This window comes from Microplitis mediator, chromosome 8 (genome assembly GCF_029852145.1).
Source record: "Microplitis mediator isolate UGA2020A chromosome 8, iyMicMedi2.1, whole genome shotgun sequence".
NCBI classification, from domain to species: domain Eukaryota; kingdom Metazoa; phylum Arthropoda; class Insecta; order Hymenoptera; family Braconidae; genus Microplitis; species Microplitis mediator.
The window spans coordinates 5,666,642-5,679,458 of NC_079976.1; the positions used below are offsets into that span (position 1 = coordinate 5,666,642).

General features: G+C 31.0%; 1 protein-coding gene across 1 annotated transcript; it reads left to right on the plus strand.

Moving 5' to 3' along the window:
- The first annotated feature begins 8,216 nt into the window (after positions 1-8,216).
- LOC130673309 (protein 60A-like) lies at positions 8,217-9,101 on the plus strand. The gene has a single exon (XM_057478284.1). The coding sequence runs from the start codon at positions 8,217-8,219 to the stop codon at positions 9,099-9,101; it is 885 nt and encodes a 294-aa protein (XP_057334267.1).
- Positions 9,102-12,817: the final 3,716 nt, after the last annotated feature.

The window sequence follows — 12,817 nt, forward strand, 5'->3', positions numbered from 1 at the left end:
CTAGATCTTCTAATATTTCACAATAAAAGAAATAGAGATCTATTTAGATCTACTATTGATCTATATCGATATAAAATTTTGAATAAATATTAGATCTTTGATAATTTCGGCAGATCGTCAATGATTTTAGATCTATGGTGATCTATAAAAATTTCCAATGATCTCAATTATTCGATCATTTTAAATTTCTAATGATCTTACCAGATCGTCCAAGATCTTATAATAACATCAATGGAGATCTAGTAAGATTTACGTAGATCTACAAGTTGTAAGTTCAATATTTATCATTAGGCTTATAAAGATCGCCGGAGATCTCCAACGATTTTTGCTAACCTCCATAGATCATCGTAGATCTCTTCAAAAGAAAAGCTCTGACAACAATGAGATCTACTTCGATCTGTTACACTGTAAAAAACTGTCTGTATGAAAATGGTCCCTAGGACATCACACGGTCACCTCGCGATAAATTGACCGAAAATTTTCATACTGAATCATTCACCCCACCCCGTGGGCTCAGAATTTTTTACAGTGTCGAGGTATTTCGTAAATCTAATTTCGAAAAATTAGATCTCCGTATTCCTACTGTAGATCTTAATTATTTTTTTCCGACCCTTCCATGATTTTCAAAAAATCATTCTCTGGTTCCGTCTCTAAGCCTAATAAAATTAAAACGGCATAACATATTTTTCAAAAAATTGTGTAACGGTTTTATCAATAATTATGCTTATACTCAAGAACTATACACTCGTAAAATCCAAATTGACAATTTATTACGCATTTAAAACATTCAAGAGATGCATCATCTATATACGTCAGTCTAATCCTTCCGGTTCTAAACTTGTTATTACATCGTTCTCTCTCTTTATACATATAAATATATATGTATATAACGTGTTAATGTAACACATATATTTGTTTATAATATAGTGAACCGGACTCGCCGACGCGGTCGATCTATCGCATATACGGACACCGCATTGTTCGATAATGCCGAGTACTCGGGTTTTAAATCGCACGGTCGATTATTTCATTGGGAGACATTCCCAGACGGTCGGTGGTCTTGGCGCCCAGTTATCAGACACAGCAGCGCCGTACGACTAATACAAATTTAATGTTATAAATGATTACATATACATATATTTACATATACAGATGCATGTTCATATGTGCGTATTATTTATTTTTATAATATATCTGCTTGTTTGTTTGTTACACATTTACTTTAACGCGTCGACTGGTCATCCAGTTCATACAATACCACCCCCGGGTTTTCGATTTTCACAATCACAACATAACAAACAATAATATAGAGTTCATGATGTTTGTCGATATAGATTTCAACAGCTACTTAAATCGTCAGGTATTATGTTTGATGCTGGGAGAAAACGAAAGTTGGATAACTTATAATAATAACAATAAAATATTAACATTTTAGTATTTATGTCTAATTATTATATATTTATTTTATGGAATTATGTTCGTATGGAGTAAGGATTTAAATTAAGTTTTCCTTTGGTCGGCATTTGTTTTATAATATTCAGCTTTCTTTGTATGCATGATCGTGCATAGAGCTCTAGAGTAAACAAATTAAACAAGATATTATCAAACAATGACTTTTAAATAAAACCGTGCAGTTGGACTATAATGAGTCGTTAAAATGAAATTATATACAAGAATTTTAATTCTGTCGAGTCTAATAAATTATTAGCTAACTTTTTAAAGCTAAGATGGGCCTCTTTCGGAATAAGCGCCAACGTAAAATAATTTTCATTCAATTTTTACCTTCGTCTTTTTATTTCTATCCATATTCTGTAGGAATCTATGAGGGATTCCCCATACGAATTTATATCTGATGTCATTAACATAAAAATGATTCGTACAGATTACTACGGAATTTTATGGAAATAACATGCGAAATTATTTTCATGGCATCAAATAAATTCCGATATGGGTCTCATAAATTTTCATATACAATGCTATAGGTTTTTCACCGTCATTGAGAACGAAAATTATTCCCATAGAGTCTTGTAGGATTTTATGGACTTCCATTCAAATTCCCATAAATTTGTATCTGAATTTTTATGGGTTTCCATCTAACAACATCATCTAGGAAATTATCCCATAGATTTCCGTAAAGTCTTATAGATTCCCATATGGAATTCCATATATTTCCACATAGATTTCTATCGATTATCACCAGACGTCATTGATTCAAAAAATTATTCCCATAGATTATGGATTTTCATAAGAATTCCCATAAATTCCAATTAAAATTTTCATGGATTCCTATCTAACATCATCTAGGAAATTATCCCATAGATTTCCATAAGGTCTTATAAATTTTGATACGGATTTCGTCAATTTTAACCTGGATTCCTATGGTTTTTCAACTGACTTCATTAATAAACACAATTATTTCCATGGATTCTTATGGGTTTCCATTTAGATTTCATGTAATCTCGATATCACTTCCAATTCTTAAACATTTTCTTACTTTTACTACTAATTTCAATCATAATTATAGTCTTCACTTCTCTATATTTGTTGTAATTTCCACTTATACGACTAAATATAACACTTATGATCATATTGTAGGCGATAAGTGACAGTCTAATTGTTGATCAACAGTTAAATTTATTGACGGTTTTACATTTCCAATCTATATAAGCATAAATATATATGTACCATTAAAAGACCATGAACTTTAATAAGTAGACCAGTTAGGTTACACCAAATCCGATTCCCGCCCCTTTTACGGGGGTGTCATTGCATGGCCACTTAAAGAGACAGTTTTACGTTTACATGAGAAAGACCAATATACAATAACAAAGTCAGAGTGTTTTAAACACTAATATCTCGTTATTGGGTAATCATTTATACGCACAATGGCCGTAAATATTACACACACTAGATGCTTGGATATATGCTTCTAAAGCTCGATAAACTCTTTTACGCAATAATCTTGGGTTATACGGATATATTACGCACACATGTTTTAACATAAGAGTTAATTTATTCTGACGAGTATCGAGGGCGGTCGATCGGCGAAAAACCAGCGTGGACGTTACAATAGGCCATTTCCAAGGTGTGCCGAGGCGTTTGCAAGACACCGCGAATCTTGATTTCATTTTTTTCTTTTTCATTTTTTTTACTTCTCATTCTTAAGTAAGTGTTCATACTTTGACGATAAGATTAACGAGCAATTTACTGACATTTGAACTATTTAACTATTTGTTTTGATAATGTTGTACAATGAGTATTTATTATTTATTACAGTTCTTAATAAGTTTTAAAAGACAATATTTAGTTACTATTTTATTATGTCGAGCTCAATTTATTTTTGTTAAAAAAAATCATGTCTTATTTTGCCTCACTCTTTATATAAAAATCTGAAAACTGCCTGACCCTGTGCGTCAGCCCTAAAACTTTCCGGTCTTGAGCTCGGAAATACAATTGCTATTACAATTTTGAGCTCTTCAAGCTCGAAAATAGTTATGTCGCACTTTCCATTACGAAAATTCAAGTAATAGACAGTAACTTCTAAGAAATAAGTACATCGATGCCCGAGTCGAAATTTAGAGCCTATATAGGACCCTCTAGCCGATTGAAAATAAATAGATCCGATTGAGAGCCCTGTAGTCCTCTAGCTCAGACTTTGAACCCAGAGGTCCGAATATTCACTGAGAGGTCCGATTTTGAACCTTTCAGTCCGACAATATTAGTCCCGTAATAAATTTCATTTATATAAAATTAATTACTATTATTATTATTATTCCTATATTATTATTAATTTATTATGAAAAATTAAACTATTAACAGCATTTGCTATATATTTTGATAATTTTGATTGAAATTATTTTAACCATTGTGAATGCAAATAAAATCCAGAGTAACATAGATTATTATTAATCATAATGATAATAATGCTAATGATATTAATAATATGAATATTATTATTATTACAATACAATAGGGCTCAGAGGTTCAAAATTAGGACCTAATTTTAATTTCCATCAGATCCTATATTGAACCCTGAAGTACTGAAAACAAAATTTTGTAGCACTTCAGGGACCAAAATCGGACCTAATTTAACAAGGAAACAGACTCTATTTTGAGCCTCCAAGTCCGAAATAGATCCGACTTTGTAAGGTTCAAAATGGGCTCTAAATTTCGACTCGGGTGTTTTTTTGTTTTATGACGACAATACCTTTGGAAATAATGAACCGATTTTGACGTTCGGGGTGACATTGGACGCAATTTTTCAACTACTAATGTCAAAAAAAGCTGACATCGATTAGTTCAATGATTTGGATTTTATTAAAAAAAATCACTTTTCGAAATTCTTTCGACAACGGATTCTTTTGAACAAATGAACCGATTTTTATGGTTGAGGTGGTATTCGACACGGCTTATAAAATTTTAGAGCTGGATAAATTTTGGAATCAATTCATTGAGTACATTACAAGTTATCCGAAAAAAATATTTTTGAAAAAATTTTATTTTTGGAATGTCTCCGAACATACTGTACCAATTAAGCTCAATTTTCATCAAATTGTTGGAATTATTGAGCCGCTTCAAACTCCACCTCAAAAAACCAAATCGGTTCATTCATTCAAAAGTTACAAAATATATTCATACATACAGATGTAAGTACTTACATACATATACTCGGATATCATCTTGAAAATAGTCACACTGATAAAAAAGTTGACTTGATTCAAGAGCGAAAATCTTGAACCAAGAGAAATTTCCTTGAACCAAGAATAATTTCTTGGCTCAAGAATTTTTTCTTTTGACTCAGGAATATCATTTTCTTCAAAATGATATTCTTGGTTCAAGATTTTTGATCTTGAATGAAGTCAATTTTTTTTTCAGTGCAGAATAGCTTCCTAGACCCTCAAAACCTCGACATTTGTGAAAACTCGGTTTTTGAAAATCGGACCGAAATCAATAACTGCCGTTTTTTCAAAATTCACAATTTTTTTAGCGGGAAGTTAAATAAACGGCTAATGAGGTTAAGTAGGAAATTATTAATATTTACATTTGTCTAATGACGAACGAAAAAAAACAATATTTATTTTTGAGTAATTAATACAGCCTGACACCTGAACTCTGTTATAAAGTACAATGGTATTAAAACTTATACTGGATAAATATTAATTTATCATAATTGAGGTTCTTAACCTAAAATTTAATTTTCACAGAAAATGTTAATGTCTTGATAAGAACAGCTATTATACTGCACATCTGAATTCACCCACTTCTACAACAAATATTTATTTAACAGGCTGAAAAAATAAACGGAATAATTATGCTAAATAATAATAATTTTATCCATTTGTAAAAAAAATTTTATTCCCGTGAATTTCTATCACTAACGACTCTCACGATTTTCTGGACATGAAAAATAGTCCATATCAATATATAATATTGATAACAAGTTAATAAAATTTTATTCAGATCTCAGAGATATTGTAATTATGAAGGCTGAAAAAAAAAATTGTTTTTTCCATTACAATAAGTGTTGGCTTAATCGGTACATAGATATCACGGAGCAATAAAAATTATTATTTTATCGACTGGTAGTAAGACGCTAATTGACGAAATGATAAAATAATGTTAAAGATTTCAAATATATACTAAGTAGACCAATTTAATACTATAATACCTTAGAATGTATACAACTTTGTTTTTAAAGTTAATATACACTCTATTATCAAGTTTTAACTGTTTGCTTTTCATATCTATAGACATTTTAAATTTACATATTTTTCACATTCTCATAATCTATTCGCAAGTATAAAGGAATGTGTAGCCATCTTATTTACATTCATACTAAATAATATAGAATATATATTAGATTGATTAAAAAAAGTCGACGTACTCAGTCCTGTTCTGATATGAACGGTTACTAACTTCATATGTGTTTGTAGTGTCAAAAATAGAGTACTGTTCTAGTTTATTTATTTATTTACGGGATTCCCAAAAATTACATATATAGTAGTACATATAACTACATATAATCCCTAAAGAGATAAATGATTGTCTGTACATAGGGTAAGGAAAAGGAGATAGGCTAAATGCCTATTGATATAACAAATTTTTTATTACTAGTTAAGTCATTCTCTCCTGAGCCTTAAAGTATAAATTACAATTTAATTTTTGATTTAGGGGAAAGGGGGGCAAAAGGGGGTACCCCCAAAATTTGATAAAAGAAATTTTATATTTTAAATGGTTTTTAAACATTCCAAAATTACTTCTGTAAATATAATTAAACGTTACTTTGAATTTTTTTAGGTAAACTTTTTCAAAAATCAATTGTCAGTTGAAAAATATTAATGACGTTTGTTTTAAGATAAAAACTATTAAAATTTTTTTTTCTTCTTTTGTATTCAATAAACATGTAAAATATAATTTTTTTTCATGTAAATTACTTACAAAAAAATTCAACTTAATCGAATTCGTTTAAGATCCAGAATTTTTTTTTTTTATTTTTTTTGGGGGGCACCCCACTTTGCCCGCAGAAATAAAAATTTTTTTTTTTCGACGGTAACTGAAAATTTCTTCTATTTACTTTGAATATCATTAAAAAAAAAAAGATTTAGCGTATTTGAGTCCTCGAAAACTTGGTATTTCCTTAAGTGCCCCCTTTTGCCCCTCCCTCCCCTAATTTACATTCGTTTTTGAGTATTTTAAGCCTTATTTGATTTTTTATTCGGTAACTAAGATTGTATTATTGTATTTGCTAACCATTTTTTTATTTCAAACTTGTTCGTTTTATTGATTTTCGACAATTCTTTATATTGAGTTGGTGAGAGATTAAAATATTTTATAGCTACGTAGTATGTTGGTAATAAGATCTACGAGATCTAAGTAACCTATTCCTATCACTAAATAGTAAGTTCTTACATTGTATACAGCAACAAGAGCTGTGCTGAGAGGTTTGAATATTCTTCAATTATAAACGATGACTATTTTAATAGTATAGTGATATGTTTCGATCATGTACTGTCTAGCTCAGCACTGGATACTGTTTAAAAAGTAATAGTACGTGCTAAGCAATGACTTACTCCTGTTCTAATATCAATCAGTCATATTAAAGTGTATTTTTCCATATACTTTCCGTCAATTACTGCGCAGAACAGTAACGAGTACTATTTTTTTTTTTTTCGTGTGCGAAATTGATGCGGATGAGTTTCGGAGTGGGATCATTTGCAAAGTGGTTGGAGAAATCAGAGAAAAATAATGAAGCCTCAAATAAATGATCTAAATGTAAGAAAAAAAAATGACTTGTCGTGCTCTAACAGAACGATGACGTAACGAACTATCGGTCAAGTTAAATATTTGATAAGAGTATATTTCTTCTACAAAAATACATTTAATGATTTTCTGAAAATAGATACATTCTGTTTAATTAAGTGTTCTAATAAACTTAGTCACACAACCCGGAATTTTATTAAACTTAATAAATTCATTTAAACATTTATCTCCAATATCCCGAACAAACTATGAATAAAATTAATATTTACTTATTCAAAGCGATAGTTATACATTATCAGTAATAAAATTTTTACCTCAAACTTATAAATGCTGATTAAATAGAAACATCATAATTTACATTTATTCCACATACATTGAATACACTTATGATGCTCGACTCATTTATAAACAGTTGTTTTTCTCAAGTTTCCCATTAGTCTATTAAGAATAACTGTCGAGTGCGTAAAATTTTTATGTTCAAAATGAATCATAATTTTTACTCAATGAAATTCATAATATCTCTTATTTATATATTTTTGATTTTTAATTACATCAATGTCGTGATATCTTTCAAGTTCCATTTTAAGGTTAACACTACGACACACGATGATAATTTTATTAAAAAAAATATTAATAATTCAATTACGGATGAAAATTCAAACAATACGATTACTGATAAATTAATAGTGGAATTTAAAAATATTTTTAAAGAATTTTTTACTGCTACGTTTTTATCAGTTTTTAATAAAACTCATAATAATAATAAAATATTAAATAATACATCAGTGATAAATTTTTCGCGGTCTATTTATATGCATAATGAAAATAATAATCAAGATCAAAATTTATATTTATCTGAATATGACAAGCGCGCATATAATGAAAGTGATGTTATAATCAGTGTCATTGGTGAAAAAATGATTAATTATAGACATATACATTACTATGGTGAAATGATGTATTTTAATTTAACAAAAATACGCGATAATAGAACATTACAATTCGCCGATTTAAGACTTTTTAAAAACTCATATAAGACCCAAAATTATGAAAATAGTAAAAATGATAACGATTTTTTTGAGGACAATTGTGACTTTTATTTTATTGAAGTGCATGAACTAAGAAAATCTCAAAATTTGAACCACCATCTTGTGACCAAATTAGCTGTCAATAAGAACTATGAGGGGTGGGTTACTCTAAATATCAGTTCGTTGTTCGATAAGTGGTTACGTCATCCGGAAAAAAATAATGGAATTTATGTTAATGTTTCGCCAATGAATGATTTTTGCGTAAATAAAAATTTGACTTTACGTGACATTGGAATCATTAATGTTGAGTCGGAACATAAACGAGACAAGGATCCATTTATTGTAGGATATTTGAAAATGAGCTACGAAATTGATGATAACGATTCTGGTCTTCAAGATGATTCGGACAATGAATTCCGGCTGAAACGAGATTTAAGACGGCTCATAATTGACAAAAGTTTTCATGCTCCAAAAGTACGTAAGCATGTTGGCCACTACGGTTCGTGTCAAGTGAGACCATTTATGATATCATTTTCTGACTTTGGATGGGCTGATTTTATAATAGCACCTTTGGAGTATAAGTTATCATTTTGTGCGGGTGACTGTTCATTGTCTAGTTTTATAACGGAGAGAGATACTATGCACAGCTACTTACAATTATTAGCTCACAAAGCATATCCTGACCGAGTACCAATTCCGTGTTGTGCTGCTAAAAAATTCACAGCAATGAACATCCTTTACTATGGTGATAATCAGAACATTGTTCTAGAAAAGATGAAACGAATAGCTGTTTCCAGTTGTCAGTGTCTTTGAGGGAAATTTTTGAAAAAATTTTATTGAACTGTACATTTTTATATTTTTATCAACCTTCGTTTGTTACACGACATATATGTAGATATTTATTATGTGTAAAAATTATTGTTACATTAATTATTTATTTAATAAATCGTTTGACAATTAACTATCATTTTTCTGTTTACATAAAATAAATTAGAATTATGGTTACAGACAACTGATCCCCCACAAGTGATCCCACATACAATTTCGTAAAATAATGAAATATTAATTAATTATAGTGACATGAGTAATTAAAATTCATTGTTATAAATATAAAAAGTTAATGTATGTAAATTAGTTGTTGATAAAAATCAATTGTTGATGGGGTCACTTTATAGGGATCACTTGTCGTGGTATAAAATAGTTGGGATCAGTGGCCGACTTACCACTCTGATAGCAAGACTACCTGGTCATAAAATTGGTGTCAATTAATTGCGATCAAGTTGACGTCAACTTCAATTTTTGGTAACCGTTGACTAGAAGTTGTCGAAAATTTTCCCCGAAAATTGGCGACAATCTACAGCCGCGACCTGTCACCAACTTTCTGGAAAAATTGAACACGACTTTCCATCACTTTGGAAATGCCATCTTTTGCGTTAAATTTGGTGACAATTTGCAGCAGTAGGTTGCCGCTAACTTGGTTATAAATTTACCTGCAACAATGCAATCACAGGTTGACTGAAAAAACCTGGAAAACTCAGCCGGTCACCTTATTAGTTACCCACCGCTGGTTAATGGACCCTTCTCCTTTTAAAGAGGTACTCTCGCCAGGATTCGAACCTTGGCCTATAGAGTGTCATACAGACACTGAGCCTACTCTGTCACTAGTGTCGATTTTTTTAATTTCACATTTTATCATATTTATTTTCGTAAGAAATTTCAGACGACGTCGATCCCTGAGGCTGGCTCTTTAATAAAAATTAATCAGGACTCGTCAGATTATATATTTGAGGAGTTAAATATCTAAGGTATATAAAAATATCGTTTATTGTAAAAATTTACAAATTACTAAAAAGTAACTTTTGTAAGAATAATTTTCTTGGCAGAAGGAAATCGAAATTTATTTACAGTTTACTCCAAAAAAAAAAAAAAGATCAGCGTATTTCGAGCTGATCTTAGATTTCTTCGATCAAGAAAATGATTTTGAATGAAATCTTCAAATTTTTGCACTAAAAATATATTATTTTGAAAATTTTTAATAGCATAATTTCTAGTGAGAAAAAAATCCAATATTCCTAAAAGTTATTCTTTCTCTCAGTGTGCGTGAACCAAAAAGCAGACGTATATATATGTATATATTTTTCTAAGCAAGATGACAAAGAGATTACTTTGCCGAGCTACCTGCAAAAGGTCTAGTGCACATTCTCAATTACTTTACATCTTTTAACCAGAGTACCTGTTCTCTAAGAATTTATTTATTTACATTCCATAGAAAATTAAGTATTTTTCTTCAATTTAAAAAAAAAATCATTAACACAAATTTTATTATCAACCATCCCAATAACAACTCAAAATGCACATGAAGTAAATTGATGGAAAGTAATTAGATCTGATGAAATATAATTTAGAAATCAAATTTTGGGCAGAATTTGTAAACAAAAATTATTTTTTTAGGTTAGAATAAATAGTTTAAGAGAAAGTAATGAATAAATATAAAAATTATGAGAACCATCATTACAAAGTAGTCGCGTGGTTCAACCGTTGTCATCACCTGCCTCAGATTAATACAATAGAAGTGGTTGCATACTAGGTAAGCGGTATTGCTCCTGTCCCCCTTTTTTACCAGCACGGGATATACCCCTCTTTACTGTACATACATCCTCATTATACACCATACATATTATATATAAAGGTATCCTCGTCCTATTGTAACCCCCTCTAGCCTCCGAGTCCCCTCTGTAACCCGACAGAGCGCCTGTATCCCTTCTCTTATTTTACAGATTCACAAATCCGTCTCCATCAGGGCCGTAAGTGGAGAGAACGTAAGATTCGTAAGGCCATATTGCGCGTGCGCGAGCATGTGTGTGTGTATCTAAAGGTATAACCTATAAAGGGCACACCCAACAACAGTAGAAATTTAAGTGCAAGAATATATATAAATATGACGGTGGTAGTACTCAATACATGTAGGTCTAGGGACTACGGGGTGACGGCCATGAACTATTATATTAAAAAAGCAAAGCCAGAGATTGACAATACAGGGGGCTCACCTGCCCTTTTTGGATACTGGTCTGGACACGCGCCTTCATGACACACCACCTGGAAACTAGAACTTAAATTTTTTTCTATAAGTATATGAAAAGTGCCATTAAACAAATTATCGCAACTATTTTTCACGACTAGGATTTAATTATAATATTGTTGGTCAATTACGAAAAACCTTCACTTTTAGCCCTCATTACTCTACTTCGGTAAAAGGTCAGTAACTATCGGTCAATTATAAAAATTTCCACTTCCAGTCCTGATTATACGTCGGTAAAAAGTCAGTAAACTGTCGGTCAGTTACTAAAATGTCCACTTCCAGCCCTTATAACTGTACTTTGGTAAGTGGTCAGTAAACCGTTGGTCAATTACGGAAATTTTCACTGCCAGTCATTACTCTACTTCGGTAAAAGGTCAGTAATTCGCCGGTCAATTACTAAAATAACCACTCCCAGCCCTTATAACTGTACATCGGTAAGAGGTTAGTAAACCGTTGGTCAATTACGGAAATTTTCACTACCAGTCATTACTCTATTTCGGAGGAAGGTCAGTAAACTGTCAGTCAGTTACGAAAATGTCTACTTCCAGCCCTTATCATACTTTGGTGAAAGATCGGTATTCCGTCGGTCAGTTACTAAAATTTTTTATAGAAACTGAGGAAAATTTGACCACATCACCCCATATTTTTTCCAGAATCTGTAGACAAATATTATAAAAAAATTTTGGTTTTCATTAAGGAGTTGAATTTTCTTTAATAGTAGTTTCCTATTTATAGTTTTTCACTTTGCATAAAAATAATAGCATCACCATTACAATAGTTCGAGCATAAAATTCCTCCCCCGATTTTGAATTTCCTCAGCATTCTAGTTCGTTACATTATGTACATATATATATATATATATATATATATATACATTAAGTACGGATATCGATGTCCTTTCGACGAGTGCATGCTCTAGTATGGGGCACGTGCCATCAGCTGTCTCCGTAGTCAGTATCCAGCACAACTATGTGCATATACCAAACCACGTACTATGCATTACTATGTACGACTATTAAAAGAGTACATAGATGGACCACAGCTGGCGAAGAAGGTGCACACTGTTAAATATAACAATGCGGTTTTATTCTTGATTTGTTCGTTCGTTCGTTCCGTCGGTCTTATATTTTTTATTTTTCTCCATTATTCTTTTCTGTCTTTTTTTACTGGTTCCCCTTAGCCTCTGGGGAGTCCAGTTCTGTCATCTGTCTATCTCATTGTCGTACCCAATACACTGTGCTGGAATATATATATATATATATATATATATATATATATTTAGATATATATACATATACAGATCCTAGAACACCAAAGACGGACAATCTCATTCCTTATACGCTTCGCTGGAAATTCATAAAAATTCACTTGTACATTTGTACATACATACAACTACATGATTTTATGTGCATTCAGAAGATTAGTTACATTTTGTTACTCATTATTTGCT

What these genes read in the sequence shown, in the direction of transcription:
- LOC130673309 (XM_057478284.1), top strand. Translation starts at nt 8,217, where the DNA reads ATGTATTTTAATTTAACAAAAATACGCGATAATAGAACATTACAATTC.